This window comes from Hemicordylus capensis, chromosome 2 (genome assembly GCF_027244095.1).
Source record: "Hemicordylus capensis ecotype Gifberg chromosome 2, rHemCap1.1.pri, whole genome shotgun sequence".
NCBI classification, from domain to species: Eukaryota; Metazoa; Chordata; class Lepidosauria; order Squamata; family Cordylidae; genus Hemicordylus; species Hemicordylus capensis.
The window spans coordinates 118,015,781-118,033,677 of NC_069658.1; the positions used below are offsets into that span (position 1 = coordinate 118,015,781).

Consider the following 17,897-nt stretch of genomic DNA (forward strand, 5'->3'; position numbering starts at 1 on the left):
AAGACTGTAACCAATCACACACTTTACGCTAAGGAAAGTTACATACACAGGAGCTATTCCACACTTCTAATTCCATACTCTAGTATTAAACCAGCAGCACAGACAAAATAATTCTCCTACATACCAATCTGAATTTATTTTGCTTACCTACACTCTGTCACTGAACTCTACCTAAATTCCTCTCTTCCTGGAATTACCACATAGATAATGAACAGCCTATTCGATCTTGTATGTTGGGCAGCATCCCACTTTACATGATCCTGAAACTGCTTGATTGAGTTATTTGAAGAAATAAAGGACAGACACACTGAAACCAAACACGGAACCGACTGTCAATCGCAGTTTGCTGTGCTTTTCAAGAAGTGCTGAAAATTGCAAGAAGTGCAACATTCTTAATAATTACAAACATGTTCCTTTACCGCCGAGTTCATGCTTATAACATTTGCTCCATCAGACAACGGGCATGAACGTTTTCATTTTTAGGAATAACTGGGAGAAGAAGAAGGTATCGCCTTATCCCAAAAGTCACGCGAATGTAAAGGCAATTGGTGCTGCTGGGGGCTCGGTGGGAGTGGCCAGCATGATTCTGTTACCCCTTTCCTGTTCTTAAGACACTGCTTTGGACATCGCTCCTGAAAGAGGGCAGGATACCAAGGAGTACCCTACCCTGGTGGAAGCGGTGGTGTAGCAGCAGCCGCCACCTGACTGCACCCTGCCGACCTGGAATGAAGGCGAGGTGGCAGAAAACGTTTGCGGTGGCGGAGGAACCGTGCCCTACGCTGCAGCGCACACCTGTCCGGTCTTCCGGGGCGCCAGTCACCGCCAGAGGGGCTGGCTTGCTTCTCTCCTCCGCCCCCCACAGCCCCCGCCCCGCTAGCACGAGGCTCCTGACCTGCGCCTCCTTCCCACCCTCGCATGACACGACTTGCGGAGAATTAAAAGGAGACTCACCCAGACTCTTCCTTCCGGCCGGCCGCTGACGGCTCCTCCCACCCACCCCCTCCTGCAGCGGCCTCGCCGATCCAGAGTCCCCTTCCCGCGCTACAGTGACGCAAAACGTGAAGTGGAGGGGAACGGGTGGGAAAGGAGCAACACAAACGCCTCAAAGAAGCCCGGATGTCTCGCGAGTACGAGACTGGGCAAGCCACGTGCGCGGTGCTATTTATAGTCGGGGCGAGGTCGCGCACGATAGGGCGGAGGCGTGCCTTGTGTAGATTCGAAGGGTGGGAAGGGTAGTGGGTGTGGCTGGCTGCGGTTTCTTCCTCATCGGCGGCAATACAGGAGCGTTTTTCAGGGAAGGGACTGGGATCTGTTTATTTAGGCTCCTTAAAACGTATAGCTAAAACAGTTCATCAAAGGGAAGAAACTGGGATGCGGGAGTCCAGGGCTCTTTGCTTTGGGGTGGGGGAAAGCAGTGGTTGTAGAAAACAGCCCATCAAACTGGGATGTTGGGGGTTCTGTGAATGTGGGACGCCTCTGCACTTATTTCTGGCTATAAAAGGTAGCTTATCAAAGGGAACAAACTGGAATGCAGGGGCCTGTCAAGCGGAGGCCTCTGCCCTTTTCATTGGCCTCAGAATCAATGTATCGGGGAGCTTGAGTCTGTGACCTCCGCTTTCCTGCCTGAGTTACTAAAGAAAGTTGCTCAAAGGGAACTAGGGATCTGACCCTATAATCTTTTGTGCTTAAAAAAAAGATTCAGAGGGAACCTGACTAGCGAGGTGTGTGCACTTTGGGAGACTGCTGGTGTATATCAGGAGCCCATGTGCAGCTCCCCCAAGTCCTCCTGCTGTGTGTACACCTAGGTGGCCAGATTTGGCTTTTTAAAAGCCAAATTCTGGCTTACGGCCCATTTGACCTACATGTATACCCCTTAGGTTCTGGCATCTCTGGACCTACCTTAGGGTTTGGAGTGCTCCTGATGCTCTGGAAGTGCTCTGGAAGATTAGAAACATGCTGTGGAGGGACCTCAAACGGAGGGCTCTGGAACAACAGCGCGTGTGCAGGGGAACTGGGAGAGTTGTGCAAGCACTTCTGGCACATCCCTGCAGTCCTATGAAGCTGTTGCACTTTTTTTAGTCAAGACGAAGGTCAGCCACTGTTTAAAAAGGATTTCCTTTAAAGAGCAAATATATCCTGCTGTTCAGTTTTTGGCAGACTGCAATGGAGGTCAAATAAGGTAGTCTCTTGTAAAATATTACTAGGTGTAAAAGCCTTCTATCCTCTAAATTCTTGCTGTAAAAATTAAGCCTAGCATTATTTCCATCCTGTTAAGCATTGCCTGTTGCCTGTTAAACATTGATTGGTAAATTCCTGGAAACAAAGCCTTTATCAATTATACCTGACCACTTCACATGGTATGATGAGCATCTTTAAAGTATTTCCCCTCGATTTGAAAGTTCCATGGCTCTAGTGTTTTATAATCATAAAATGAATGAATATCCCACCTTTAGAATATCATCAACTGATGACATGAGTTTTGAAAGATGTAAGAAGTGGAGTTTACCCTTAGCAAGAGTTAGCGGTCCCTTGGCCTTTGGAAAATTACTAATGAGACATAAGTTGGCCTTTATCAACACCTGATATGGCCTATTTCCAAAGGCTCAAAGGTTGGGGGGCGAGCAAGTATAGACTCAATAAAGGGTAAAGTGTGCTGTTGAGTCAACTCCTGGCAACCACAGAGCCCTTTGGTTGTCTTTGGTAGAATACAGGTGGGGTTTACCATTGCCTCCTCCTGTGCAGTGTGAGATGATGCCTTTCAGCATCTTCCTGTATTGCTGCTGCCCAGAATAGGTGTTTCCTATAGTCTGGGAAACATACCAGCAGGGATTTGAACTGACAACCTCTGGCTTGCTAGTCAAGTGACTTCCCTGCTGTGCCATTAGGTGGCTATAGACTCAATAGATACTCTCTTTTTCACAGCTGACTAGGGATCCTGAATCAGTATTTGATGTTTTCCCTCCACTGCCTTTTTAACATATTAAATTATTTATACACACATACATATATGTGTGTGTGAATGCATTATATTCAGAATGTGTTTTACCGCCTAAAATAAGTAAAGGCAGAACAGTTTGTATCTCTCACTTCACATTCACGAAGTTTTTCTGACAAAAATACAAAAGATAGGGTCAAGTACAATTTCCCAAATCTGCTGAATTCCCTTATACGTCTATGAAAGAAATATTTAAAGTGAATTCTGGCCAGAGACCATCCATGATGGCTAATCGCCACAGGCAGCTCAGAATGGACAGCAGCTTCACTGCTCCCAGCTGGGAATTATGCCTTGAGCACCCATAACTGATGCACATACACAATCTCTTGGCTACCAAAAGTCATCCCCCATCTGTCTGAATGGCATGATGCCCACTCTAAATTAGTCTGACTTCTGCCCTTCGGCAGAAGTCCTAAACAGATCTTAAATAATAATAGATGAAATGGACAGTTTAAAGGTTGTCGCCATGCATTGTAAATCTGTATTTGGTGAAGATGTACTAACCAGATAAATTGAGAATGTTGAAATATGCAGTATAGTGATATTAAGTTCTAATTGGTGATAAACTAGAACAATGTCAAGCTTCAGTGTACTTGGAGATGATAGATAAACAGACAGCCACACACAAAGGTAATCCCCTGGGAATAAATGATTTCAATTTGTTCACATATTGGCATATAGCAATAGATTCTGGTATTATCTCCTTTACCATTTACTGATGTGATGCATGATGTGTATCCTGATTGATTCACAACATGATTCCAAAGAAATTATGCAGTACAATCCATAAGCATGTTTGCTCAGAAGTAAAACTGAGCTCAGTGAGACCTAGAAGATTACCTTTCAAATTCTTCCTAATAGAGGGTAAGATATCACTATAGTTTACTTAAGAATCATTTGCCACAATGGTTTTCAAACTATGTTTCTGGAAACTTTGGGATTCCTTGGAAAATTATAAAGGGATTTTCAATGAGAAAATCAGTAGTGGTGGATTTAAAGATTCCTTAAAATTTTCTTATTCAGTATTCATTCACTTTTACTTTTCTTCCCTGCAGTAAGCACCTATAGAAGCATATTCTAAATTATTCTGTTTGTGTGGGACGAGCCCATAGCAAAGCTTAGCAGGCCTGATCATTGCCTTTGTAAACTGAGAATGCACTCTAGATTCTTCAGCAAACTCAGGTGCAAAGTGGTCCAACAAAAAAATCAATATGGGAATAGTTCATGAGGGTAAGCATTTGAAGACCTCTGATGTATCAAATCCTTAGAACATTTGTTTTGAATCATAAAAGCAATCAAGCCTTTCTAAATGTGCATGCCTGAAGCACAAGGGCTGCAGACCTGGCTGCTGTGGCAGGCCTTCCTATTCTATGACTGAAAGCTGAAGCATATTCCAAGGGAGGCTCCTATCTGCAGCCTCCTCTACAAATAGCTGCAGGGAACAAAATATTGCAAAAGTTAAGACATCCACAACCAACAGTACTTTTTCATATTGTTTGCCTTCACCTTAGAACAGGCAGGCTCAATTTTGGACCTCCTGCAAATATTGGCCTACAACTCCCATAATACTATTGTGATTATTGACTGCTGTGGCTGGGGATTATGGGAGTTGTAGTCCAAAAACAGCTGGGGGGCCAAAGTTGAGCAGGTCTGCATTAGACAAACCTTGGGTCCCTATATGTTGCTGGACTGCAACTCCCATCATCCCTAGCCACAATGGCCAAAGGCATGTACTAAATCATCATCATGTCATAGACTACTGCCCTGAATGCCTCTAGTTTGGAAAGGAGAAAATGACATGTGCACACTTCTTGTATAAATGCTCCAAAGGCAAGTTTAACATTGGTGATATTCCCCTCACGATAAAATTCTTCTACACACATAAGAATTAGTACTGTACATGTGTTATATTTTCCACAGAATGTTCCTGAAAACAGCTTCCCTATGGCAAGTAATCTCTGTTATAAGAATATGAGCCCTGCTGCATCAGGCCCAAGGTGTATCTAGTCCAGCATCCTGTTTCCCACAGTGGCCCACCAGAAGCCCCTGAGAAGCCCACAAACAGAAGATGAAGACACGCCCTTTCCTATTGTTCCTTCCCTGCAACTGGTATTCATTCTGCCTCTGAACCTGAAGATACCCTATAGCCATCAAGACTACTAGCAATTAATAGACCTGTCCTCCATAAATTTGTCTAAGCTACTTTTAAAGCTATCACCACATCTTGTGGCAGAGAATTCCACATATTATGTGCTGTGTGGAAAAGTACTTCATTTTGTCTCAGTTTCATGGGATGACCCCTAATTTTTAGCACTGTAAGAGGGATAAAAATTTCTGTCTATCCACTCTTTCTACACCATGCATAATTTATAACATTATTTCTATATATCTCCCCTTAATTGCCTTTTTTCTGCATAAAAAAGCCTCAAATGTTGTAGCCTTACCTCATAATTCAGGTTGTAATTACCACATGATAGTCACTGTCACATGGAGAGTCGCCTGCTCAACATTGTGGGCAGCTGGCAGGCTAATGGAGATTCCCATCAGATTGATGCTGAGGGTGATGCATAGTAACCTGTACTAAACATTTCCTTTTGGACTGATGAATCATTTGCTGTAGGAAGCTAGTTTGGGGCAGTATCCTTTTGGTGTGTGTGGATGTGTAATGTGTAAATTGTTCATAAACAAAAGGAATATTGCAAGGACATTCTGTGTGGCAACAACTTAAGTAACTCATTTATGGGAAACAGGCCACGCCAAGCAAATGCAATGATAACTTTAACTGAGATACTGGAAGTGAATACTCTTCATAATCAATCTTAGGTGTTCAGAGCAAAAATAACAATACGGTAAGTGCCCATGCTGTTTGTAATCTGGTTGAATCTGATGCTTTTAATACAAAGGACTAAAAAGGCAGAACACAGAACTCTTTAGATTTGCCTTGGAGAATGTTTCCTAATGTAATACAAAGGGATAGGGTAGCATTAATGTTCTGGATAGATTTTGTTCTTTGTTTTAATTCTAGGAGGTATACACTGTATTGCTGAGGACAGAGAGCACATAATCTCCAAAGGAAAAAGAAAGCAAAAACCAGAACAAATGTTGATAAAGGTAGGGCTCTTCGAATGGCATGAGTTGGTGAGGGGAGCCACTTGTTACATGCCTCACAGTAATGTCTGAGGCCTATCCAAGAGGTGCCCGTGATGCTAGCAAAATCAGTGCCTGTACAACAAAAGACACGCAATAGTGATGTCTCTTGGGGCAAGTGCTGCAGCTTACCACCAACGGGTTTTAGCAGTTTGAATACTAACTGGAAAAGATATCCAGGCAGTTTTGGATGATCTAGAGCTATTTCAAACTGGCTTTCTAGTGGGCTATAGGGTTGAGACTGCCTTAGTTGGCCTGATAGATGATCTCAAACTGGCTGTTGACAGAGGGAGTGTGACCCTTGGATTACTCGGCAGCTTTCAGTACCATCAATCATGGTATCCTTTATCGCCAGGGTGGGATGGGATTAGGTGGCACTGTTTTATAGTGGTTCCGTTCCTACTTCTCCGGTAGATTCCAGATGGTGTCACTTGGAGACTGCTGTTCTGCAAAGTGAGAACCAAAGTGTGGCGTTCCACAGGGCTCCATACTGTCTCCAATGCTCTTTAACATCTACATGAACCTGCTGGGAGAGATCATCAGGAGCTTTGGTGTGGTGTGTTACCAATATGCTGATAAACCCAGATCTATTTCTCCATGTTGACCTCATCAGAAAATGGCATAACTTCCCTAAATGTCTACCTGGAGGTGGTAATGGGCTGGATGAAGGATAACAAGTTGAATCCAAATAAGATGGAGGCACTGACTAGGGGGTTGGGATCCGAGAGATACTTTCGACCTGCCTGTTCTGAATGGGGTTACACTTCCCCTGAAAGATCAGGTACATAGCATGGGAGTGCTCCTGGATGCAGAAATCTCTGGTTTCTCAGGTTGAGACAGTGGCCAGGAGCACTTTTTATCAGTTTCGGCTGATATGTCAGCTATGTCCATTTCGAAACGTGAATGACCTTAAAACAGTGGTACATATGCTGGTAACCTCCAGGCTTAACTACTGTAATGCACTCTACATGGGGCTGCCTTTGTATGTAGTGCGGGAACTACAACTGGTACACAATGCAGCAGCCAGATTGGTCTCTGGGACTACCCAATGGGGCCACATAACACCGATTTTAAAAGAACTGGACTGGCTGCTGATATATTTCCGAAAGAAATACAAACTGCTGGTTATTACCTATAAAGTCCTTAATGGTTTGGGCCCAGGGTTTTTAAGAGAGTGCCTTCATTGTCATGAACCCTGCTGCCTATTACAATCTTCTGGAGAGATCTGGTTATGGTTGTCGCCGGCTCATTTGGTGGCAACACAGGACTGGGTTTTCTCTGTGGCTGCCTCTGGGGTTTTGGAATATGCTCCCTGTTGAAATAAGAGGGATTCCTGTTTGTTTTCAGGAGGGCCCTCAAGACTCATGTTCTCGCAAGCTTTTAATTAGAATTAATTTTAATAATTTGTTTTATTTTATGAGATTTATTGTGTTTTGTAGAATTGTAATGTTTTTACTCTTTTATATTGTGTGTTAAATTTTGTACACTGACTAGAGATGTACATATCAGGCGGTATAAAAATATGATAAACAGACCAGACACAGAAGTATGTAGGACAGGGCTTAAGAAGATTTGATGCAAGACATATATATTGTCTTCTCTCTAAAGCTATGAAGCCATAAACAGGTTGTTCCTTAAAATGTTTCAGTCACATGAACGCTATAGAGATAATCCATAGGATATGAATTTTATTTCCACAAACTCATTTTGAACTGCACAAAGTTGTAGAAATCAAATCCCATGAATTAGTAAGCATCAACCTACACATTAGGACTGAGATGCATTTAAATGACTGCCTCTTTAAAGTTTTTGCAAGAGCAGCCACAGGGAGCCCTGGACTACCCTTTCCCTCCTATGCCATTATCCAGGTTATTATTATTATTATTATTAAATATATCACTTTTCAACAAAAAAAAGTTTCAAAGCAGTTTAAGTAGCAAAAGGAAAGAGAAAATGGTTCCTTCTCCCATACTTGCCAACATGTCCCTATCTTTCTTAGCATCTAAAAGTAACACCACCACAAACACAAACCACCAGCAACAGCCACTGGAGACCTGCTGTGCTGGGCAGAATAAGGAAAGTTTCTCTCCTCCAGCTAAAGATAAGAGAGCACCCACTTCAAAGAGGTGCTTTTTGCCCAATTAGCATGAGTGATCAAAATTCCTTGACCAAAGCTGTTTCCCCCCTTGCTAGTAAAAACATTTGGATACCTTTTTATTAATGGGGCAAATTGCTATTAGTTTTATTGGGAAACTGTGGGTAGAAAGGGTTAACTCTTTCCCCCTCCCACAGTCCCAGATTGTCTCAGTTCCCCTCCCCTGTGGCTTCTATTTGCAAAAATATTTTTAAAAAAAAAATTGAAAGAGACAGGGATGTATTTGTGCATCTTCATCATCAAGTCCAGTTTGGCCTTTAGTCTGTCAACAACATATTCTACTCTGATCTCTAAAAATGTGCAGAGGAAAGCAAAACACCCCCCACTCCAAACCTGCATATTTGCAGGGGTGGGAATGGGGAACAAAACCTTTTATTTGGGATTCCTAAATATTGTACAGCCATGCAGAACCTTCCTTGGAGTTCCCCGATGACTGTGTTATGTTGTTGTTTATAAATTACCACAGGAACCACCAGCTGTCATCATAAAAATTTTATTGGCACTCTGTAAATATTAAATCAGCATGCTAAAATCATGCCATGTGCAGTAGCAGCTGATGCTCTCTTATGGAGGCAGCTTGAAAAGGAAGGGATTGTGCTGTGTTGCCTACACGCTCTTAAGTACCTATGGATATTTTGTGATACTAATACAGGTTTTGGTTATGCCGATGCATTTAGGCATTATCTGTAAACCAAAAGCTTCATTTATTCTTGAAATGAAGTTATTATTAAACTTAATAATAATAGTATACACACTGTGTTTTAAGATGCATGTCGATATTACATAGCAAGTTTGTATATATGTGTGCTTTGCACCAAAGAGATGCATTCACCAAATTCCCGAAGCTTCCCTGTTCAAAATCCATGCATTAAACCAGTCTTACAGGATGCTAGCATGCCTCAAAAGACAGATGTGCACACCCATCTCTTTAAAAAGCAACATGCCTTGGGCAGTCCTAAGCATATGTATTGGGAATAAAGCACCATGGAAATAAGTGGGACTTCTCTAGCTGATCTGGACTTGTTTCCAGATCAGCTAGAGAAACACCTGTAAGAAACTATACTCCTCTAGGGTCAGTTTATATATTTACAAAATAGCTACATTTTGGTTTCACCAAGCCTTTTTTGCATTACTTGTATAGTAGTGACTATATATTGGGTTCTGTGTAGAAGCTTCAGTAACACATTCTTATATTATTAATGCATTAATATTACTGGGACAGCTCTTTTAATATGCAAAAGGTTTTAGAATAGTTATCTACATAACAATCCTGCAAAGCAGATCACTGTTCCATTTGGCAGATATGGCAGTGAGGGTGAAGTAGTGACTTCCCCAAGTCACCTTTAGTGGCACAGCAGGGAAATGCTTGACTAACAAGCAGAAGGTTTCTAGTTCAAATCCCTGCTGGTATGTTTCCCAGACTATGGGAAACACCTATATCGGGCAGCAGCAATATAGGAAGATGCTGAAAGGTATCATCGCATACTGCACGGGAGGAGACAATGGTAAACCCTTCCTGTATTCTGCCAAAGAAAACCACAGGGCTCGGTGGGCACCAGAAGTCGACACTGACTCGACGGCACACTTTACCTTAGTAACTTTCCCAAGGATGGCAAGTTGTTACAATCATGACCATCACTGAAGAAGTGTTTCATGAATTATGATGTGCATGTGCAGAATAATCGTTTCAGGTCAGACAACTTTTATACAATCTCATATAACCCCACAAGACTTTTTCATGAAGTTGTTTCACCTGGCCATTGAATGTCTCAGCAATAAAGTCTAGGTCCTACTAAGGAGGTAAACCTGTATCTGGGCTGTACTGCTTTAGACTGCAGTTTGGACCTCACATGAATGATTAATACTCTATTCAGAAAAATTCCAGCACTGTATGGAAGAGCATTTAATCATGTGAGATCTGTGCTCTACAATGCAGTCTGGAATGGTACAACCAAAATACAGGTTTACCATTTCAGTGAGAAGGAGGCCTAAGTCATCAAATGATGAAATAGAGAACAGATGAACATGCAAATCTTTCTGTCCTAAGAATGAGCTGGCACCTATGCCCCTGAACTTTCATAATTTATTCAAATATATTGGCTAACATGATGAGGGAAGTTATGCAAAGTGGTCTCATTAGAATCAAAGGACTTGCCTCACCTGACAAGTTAGACATTGCCTAATTACTCAATGGGATTACTGTGAGTAATTTACTCCTATGTCACCCATAATAATAATAATAATAATTATTATTATTTATTAATATATCACAAGTGGTTAACCTAACAAAAGAAGTGGTAAAATGGACAGAATGATAACACATGCCACTGGTCAACTAGTCCATCATATTACATGACTGCCACTGAATAAAATAATAGTTGTAACCAAATGACTGGCTTGCAGTTATAAGGATTAGAAGAAACACAGATGTTATTGAGTTAACTCACAGTCAAAAAGCAATAACTTGCATGTATCAAAGCTATTACAGATTACTACAAACCACTTAGATAGCAAACACATGGCCATGTTTTAATCTGCCCCATGATGCAACCAAAAAGTCTGCATAATTGTTACTACATAACTGGAAAAGAATCTTTCAGTTGTCTAGGAATGTTAAAGATCTTCAGGAATATGATGTCATGTATGATTGGCCCACTCATGTTAATTTGCAAGAATTGGATCTCTCAGCATCAGTTGTTAAAATCCAGATTTCACTCAAAGGGGTTTGTGCTCCTGGAAAGGGCTACAGAGCTCAAAAATATTATTACAGCTGGTTTCCACTGACTGTCACCTGGAACCTGCGTTAAAAGAACACACACAGCACTGTGTGCATCGCTAGAGACTTTACTGGTATTCTACTCTGTGAAGCCAGGCAGGTATTTGTGATGATTGATCTGATTTTGTGAGAAGGAAAAAAACTGCTGTTTGGGGTTTGACAATTTACTGTGTTTAAAATCAACTTAAAGTTAACAGTCTCTACTTAACATAGCAATACTGTAAGCCATTAGGAACACCTCTGAAAAACCCTGAAAATTAAAATGGAACGCTATTTATTACAAATCAAAATAAATAGGGAACTTTTCAGAAACTCTTTTCTCCTCAATATTTTGGATGTGACTGCAATTCAAGTCTGTCTCTGGATCTATATGAAACCAATATCTTCTGGCTCTTTTGCTTTTTTCAGTTCCTTTTTGGAGCAATATTGCATTAGCACCTGGGCTCAACTTGCTCTGAATATGGAAGTTGACTCTGAAAATCAGATCCAATTAACACATCCTTGATATAACAGAATACAGTGTTAATTACATGCAGCTGATCATTGCTGGGTTAATTAAACACTCACCCCCAAAAGCTAAGGCTCTAATCTAATTAACAATTACTACAGCTGTTGTTTTCTCTTTGCACCTCCTTTCTAAATGGTGCAAATTCACAGATAGGGCCCAGTCCAACAGGCTTTCCATGTAGAGAATTCCCTTTGATCTGCAAGGAATTTATTTATTATTGTTATTATTGTTAGGATAGAAAACTGGACTTAGTTTCATTCTAGGGAGATCAAAAAGACAAAAGTGCAGGTGGTGACACAGAGTGTCTGGAAAGAATAATTATCTTCCCCTGTAACTTTGAATGTAATTTCCCCAATTTTTAAATATTATTAATATGGAGCAAGTTGATACTTATAATGGCTTAAAGAGTATTAAGGCAAGTTGATACTTAAAATGGCTTAAAGAGTATTAAGGCTAAGTAATAACTTACTTAGAATTGAATTGATGGGCTACTCTTTCGTGCCCAGAGTCCCAAAATAAGCTTTGACTATAGCTCGTATACAATAGCTAGCTTATTTATATTGTCCCAGTCTTGCAATTACAGAAATACTGATCAAGCTTATGGTATTTATCTCTTCAGATGAACACCATAACTGTGAAGACCATGGGGAGGGGAGATGCTTTCAGGCAGAGTTATAACCCAAGGGCTCTGGGATGCTGTATCCAAGTACAGAGACGACAATGGTTGTTGGCTAACCCAACTCTAATCACATTTCCTCTCTCTCTCTCTCTCTCTCTCTCTCTCTCTCTCTCTCTCTCTCTCCCCCCCTTTGAGTCCCCACACCCCAACCCAGTCTGAACAGGACACTGTTTTAAAAAGAAAACATTTATGTGTGTATTGGTATTTGCCCTCCTGGGGACAGCACTCTTGACAGTGACTTGCACAAAAACAATCATTGGGCTAGATCTGATGCTGCGGATGTTCCAAAGGCAACAGTCTGCTGGTACTGTGAGGGTATGATCTGGAATGGCTCAAAGCTTTTTTTGAGAGTGCTAATTTTCAGTTCATGTTATGTAAAAATATAAAGTGTGAAGAGGCCCTAGAACAATGGTGTTTGGCTAACCCAACTCTAATCACATTTCAAGGGTCTCTCTCTCGCACACACACACACACACACACACACACACGTCTCCCCACATTGCAGGTTATATAAACAGAGATTTGAGATGCTTTGGTGGCATTCAGTGGAGATCTTAGCTCTTTTTGCCAGAATAATTGCTACTGTGGATAAAGGTAGCTTTGAAAGGCTCAGTTGTGTTCATATACATTTGCATACAGATCTGAGTGTAGAAATCCTATCCCAGGACGTTTAGTCTTCTGACCTTCACACTTGCATTCTTCTACAACCATAACCACCTTAATGATAGGAGTAGCCCTGGAGCAGTTCATCTCTAGGTGTTCCATGGAAAACTTGGTAGGTAAGCAGTGGGAACAGAAGGTGTAAAGACGATCTTCAGGACCAGGAACATGGAAAGAACTGCATTTCCCAAAGCACAGGTTGTTTTGTATCACCACGTTTTCACAGTTCTCATGCACAATGCTCTAAAAGAAAGCACAATGCTGTTAAAACACTCCTTAAGGCATTTTATTTAAAAATATATACGTTTGAGATTTCCCTTAAGCCGCTGCACAGAATAGTGAATGGGGGGGGGGAGTATTTCAACAAACAATGTAATCCATCATCCAAAGGCCATAGGGGATGGTGGGAGTTGTAGTCCAACACATGGTGACCATGTTTGAAACATAGCAACCATTACCTCTCCTTTAAGGTAATCTAATATTGTTATGCTTATGTTACAAAAACAGGGATAAGAAATGATGGTTTGCCTTCAACTACCCAGTGTCTTTATGGTTAAAGTTAGATTTGAACCAAGGACTTCTCAACCCATTTCTTAAGTAATTAACCACTATCTATGGCAATTCTGTATGAAACCATTGTCCAGTGTACAGAATAATGACTGGTGGATTAAAATGCAGCATTTAAGATTGCTAAGATATTTGCTGTTGTGAAGATTGAAAAAAACGCCCAGGAACATTTTTGAATGGGGTGGTATATAAATGTACTAAATAAAACAATAAAAAAGACGGAGAGAATTTGCATCTCATGCTTGGGAAGAAGTCCCATTGATTTTTAATATTATGTAACGATTGGTGTCCAGCTCCATGTTCCTAAAGTTACTTAAAGTTAAGAAACACTTGGCACACATTAACTACTGTTGCGTCCTCAATGAGAGCTAATTAGTCTGTTTAATATTTGGAGTGGTATAGACCTCATAGCAACATAGGAGGCTGCCATATACTGAGTCAGACCATTGGTCTATCTAACTCGGTATTGTCTTCATAGACTGGCAGCAGCTTCTCCAAGGTTGCAGGCAGGAATCTCTCAGCCCTGTCTTAGAGAAGCCAGGGAGGGAACTTGGAACCTTTATGCCCTTCCCAGAGCGGCTCCATCCCCTGAGGGGAATATCTTCCAGTGCTCACACTTCTAGACTCCCATTTATATGCAACCAGGGGACAAGTCATGCTTGCTACCACAAGACCAGCTCTCCTCGTGTGGGAACTGTACCATCTCTGTCTTCACAAAGAAAGCAGTTTGAAAGGGCCTTCATGTGAAAATGGTGCTGCTATGAAAAACTTAGCTCGTATCCCAAGAAAGTTAGTTTTGACTAAGAGCCATTGAAATCCATGAAACAAGTTGTGACTAATTTGAGTCCCATTAATTTCAGTGGGACTTAGTAATGACAAGCTTTCTTGGATACAATCCATTGGATGAAATTCACAGTTTTCCTTACTCTGGAATAAGGAGTCTTTCTCTGGAATAAAACTCCTTGTTCCAGAAAAATTAAGTCATTGCTCTGGTATAAAACAACTTGTTCTGGAGCAAGAATATTCTTGAGGAAGGAAAACTGGGTGCCATGGCAGACAGAAGGCTTAGATGATACATTATTTCATTGGATAAGGCTTCCTTAGCTGTGTTTTTCACCCAGCTCATTTTTCACATGAGAGCGCTTGCAAACAAACAGCTCTCTGCAAGAAGTCTGAAGTGGTGCAGTTTCCACAGGGGCACTGCATTGTATTGTTCTAAAACTAATTCAGTATTGCACATATGAATTAGAGAGAGGCTTTATAGTGAGGAAGAGAGTAACAACATTCTGAGGATCAAAAAAATAATACCTTCATTAGGACCATCTTCTCAATTCAGTATAAAGGCAGAAATTCCTACACTTGAGCATTTAAAAGCCTTCACCTTAGATATGCCTTATATTTCCATTGGTATAAAATGGGAATCATCCATTTTAGTATTTACCTGTCTCCCAAGTTTTGGTGAACTCAGCAAAACAAATACAAATGTCATGGAATTTTGTGCCCAAATGCTACTAGCTGCAACACTTGCACCATCACTATGTAATATTTTCACTTCTAGCAAGGACTGAGAAGACCATGGGCAAGTCACCTCTCTAGCTTCAGTTTCTCATCTGTAAAATGGGGGGAATTGTAACCTACCTTACAAGGCTGACTGATGCAGAGCATTTTACAAATTACAAATGCATTGTAAATGTAGCTTTTGAAAGGTACTACATTTTGAGATGTTACTTTACCTGAGAAAAGGGCAGAGTGCTGCAGGTCTCCTGGTACATTTCATTGGTCTTGATTGGAAGGATAACCTCTTCAGACCTTGACTTGGTTTTCAGCATAAAATGATCCCAGAATCGCCTGGCGTCTTTCCTGAAGGGCAATTCTACTTCCCTCCTGCTGTGTGGATGGGAAAGTGGCCTTTTTGTGCTATCTGAATGCAGAGACTCACTTGTAGGAGCCTGGCTTCCTAAAGTGTGAGCTGCATGGCTATCTACATATGGGAAAAGAAACTTGGACCTTCTTGGGTCATCTTGCTTCTTAGTCTCTGCCCCTTGGTTTGCCATAAACAAGCCAGGTTTTGTCAGAATTCCTTCATAGCCCACGAGGTCTTCCACTAGCAGATCTCGGTCTTGAGGCAGGAGGTATGGAATCCTCCTCTTTCTCTTCTGTTGCTCTTTGCCCGTTTGCTCTGCTATTCCAAGCATTGAAATCAGCAGCACCTGAAGCAATACCAAGAGCATTGTTCTGACCTTGTTTTTGGTGCAGCTTACCTCCTCAGTGTCCTGCTGTTTCAAAAAAAGCTTGAAGACAAACTCCTGTTTTTATAGACAAGGCCCAAAGTATTCGTTCTAGCTGCTGCGGATCATGGGGAAAAGTGAGGAGTCAGAAACGAGGAGGAGGACTAATAAGTGATGCTTATTAATCCTCCTTTACTGTAGACTGTAATTAGGATAAGGGTATGCTTTTACTCTTGGAGAATGTGGATTCAATCTGTGTTTCCAGGCAGGGCCGGATTCTAACTGTTTGGATAAATTGTTTAGTTGTGGTCTAGGAAAGTTCCTGGATGTGTATTAGCTCACCCTTTAGATTTCAGTGTTATGTTTTGTTACACCGGTTCCCCCAAGACAGAATAACAAAGGAAGCTCACAGTTCAATACAATCCAAGGGAGAATGCCACTTTGGAAGGTACAGTTTAAGACAAGGGGGGATCCTTTTCAGCAAGAAAATACAAATGGGGCAGTTGGTTAGAAAAGCGTTACTTCCAGTAGACCCACTGAGATAAATGCACTACTCTTGTGGAGAATGATACAGAACATTATTTAATTAGACTAGCTATACACTGGTCTATGACTGCAGTAAAGATTGATTGAATTAGGCTTGCTAATAACTGAATAATTTCTATTGCTTCATTAGTAGGGGTAGTGCTAACCTAAATATAATTAGCAATATAAAAACATATTTTGAACTATCCATTCACTACTGTTAACAAACTTCCCCTCCACTCCCCATACACACTTTTATTGTTACTATAGATAAAGCCAAAAAAGCATCAAGCCACACTTTCCCACCCTGCTCTCCCAGGTTTTAATTTGTTAGCACCAAATGGTAAAGCACTGGGCTTAATTTGACCCATAGCCCACCAAATTTCAGTTTTGGGAACTGTTTTCATTGTTAAACAACAACCACCTTATGAAGGTGTAATAAAGGGGTGTGCATCCGAGCATGTGCCAAGTACATAACTGAGTAAATGTAAGTGGTCTTAGATTAGGATTAGATTTGGGTTTCTGGATTAGTGTATAGGGCTTCCAGGCAGTCATTGACTTCAGCAAGAGTCTCACATTCAAAACCAACTAGTGGTAAGCATGATGTACAAGCTGATTGACATTAGATGCAGCCCATGTCTGCAAGTATTTTGCTGCGGTAAGTGCAACATTCAGTTCCCTATTGAAAAACATCGTTATTACGGGTTCGAAACTGCTGTAGATATACTACAACCAATATGGGTGAAAGACACCTTTGACAGGGATATTAATGTGATTAAACATATTGGCTGAAATTATGTGCATTGGGGGAGGGGGCTGGGGCCATAACTCAGCAGCAGAACATCTGCTTGGAATGCACAAGCTCCCAGGTTCAATCCCTGGCATCTTTAGATAGGGCTGGGAGACTGCTGCCTGAAACCTTGGAGAAGCCACTGACAGAGTATTGAGAAGGTGGACTAATGGTCTGACTTGGTACAAGGCAGCTCCCTATATTCCTCAGGTCTCTGGTAGAACTTGGGATGCTACTGCTGCAGACCTGGAAGCAGCAGCACCACTATAGAGAAGGGGTGGTAGCACTGCCAGTGTTCCCGCATTTCCCCCATTCGCTAGAATGGTCATAAATATGGTAACACTACACGGGTAGTGCTACTGCTTCCAGGTCTGTAGCAGCTGCACTACAAACTCTACTGGGGACCTAAGCACTGTACATCATGTTGGCCATTGCTCTTAACATTTTATAGGGGTTTTAAAAGAACGTATTAAAACAATTACATATTTCTACACATGACCAAGGCCCCTCAAATCCCTGTTTGATGTTACAACTGCCTCTTGTTGCAAAGACGTCACCGCTAACCCATTCTGCTCTCCTCTCACGGCTTCACTGTGGCTACAAGTGTGACTGGGATCCAGGAAGTACCTGACTCAGTGGTTTTTAGCAAGCCATTGTCTCTCAGCCTTGCCCTGCTTTTGCCACATAGTTTTATAAGAATTCTGGCCTACCTTTAAGGGCTGGTATAAGGATCACTGTGATAATGTAATGAAACACCTTGAATACTTGGAATCTATTTTAATCACTAAGAATATTTTCTCAGGTCCTAAGTAGCCACCATTCAACTCAATATAACGGGCCATTTAAAGCCATCCTTCCTGCTGCGGT

At 41.5% G+C, this 17,897-nt stretch overlaps 2 protein-coding genes and 1 long non-coding RNA gene across 16 annotated transcripts in view; 1 reads left to right on the top strand and 2 right to left on the bottom strand.

Moving 5' to 3' along the window:
- Nucleotides 1-1,921, bottom strand: part of ZDHHC21 (zinc finger DHHC-type palmitoyltransferase 21) — a 45,737-nt gene extending 43,816 nt beyond the window's left edge. For 6 of the 14 annotated variants that reach the window (XR_008316141.1, XR_008316142.1, XR_008316143.1 and 3 more), the window contains exon 1: nucleotides 952-1,120. The gene's annotated coding sequence lies outside the window, so the exon portion shown is untranslated. The other 8 variants (XM_053296099.1, XM_053296101.1, XM_053296105.1 and 5 more) reach the window with 8 other exon arrangements.
- On the top strand, nucleotides 1,246-9,045 carry LOC128344960 (uncharacterized). The gene is made up of 2 exons (XR_008316145.1): nucleotides 1,246-2,179; nucleotides 4,916-9,045. It is a non-coding gene; the product is annotated as an uncharacterized LOC128344960 (long non-coding RNA).
- A 3,355-nt stretch (nucleotides 9,046-12,400) lies between these two features.
- CER1 (cerberus 1, DAN family BMP antagonist) lies at nucleotides 12,401-15,819 on the bottom strand. Its single transcript, XM_053296110.1, has 2 exons — nucleotides 15,221-15,819; nucleotides 12,401-13,163 (listed from the first exon to the last, which is right to left on the bottom strand). The coding sequence occupies exons 1-2, from the start codon at nucleotides 15,716-15,718 to the stop codon at nucleotides 12,870-12,872; spliced, it is 792 nt and encodes a 263-aa protein (XP_053152085.1). The 5' UTR covers nucleotides 15,719-15,819; the 3' UTR covers nucleotides 12,401-12,869.
- Nucleotides 15,820-17,897: the final 2,078 nt, after the last annotated feature.

Coding starts and splice junctions, on each gene's coding strand:
- CER1 (XM_053296110.1), bottom strand. CDS start 15,718: ATGCTCTTGGTATTGCTTCAGGTGCTGCTGATTTCAATGCTTGGAATA. Junction 13,164..15,220: donor GCACTCTGCCCTTTTCTCAG/GTAAAGTAACAT, acceptor GCTTTCTTTTAG/AGCATTGTGCATGAGAACTG.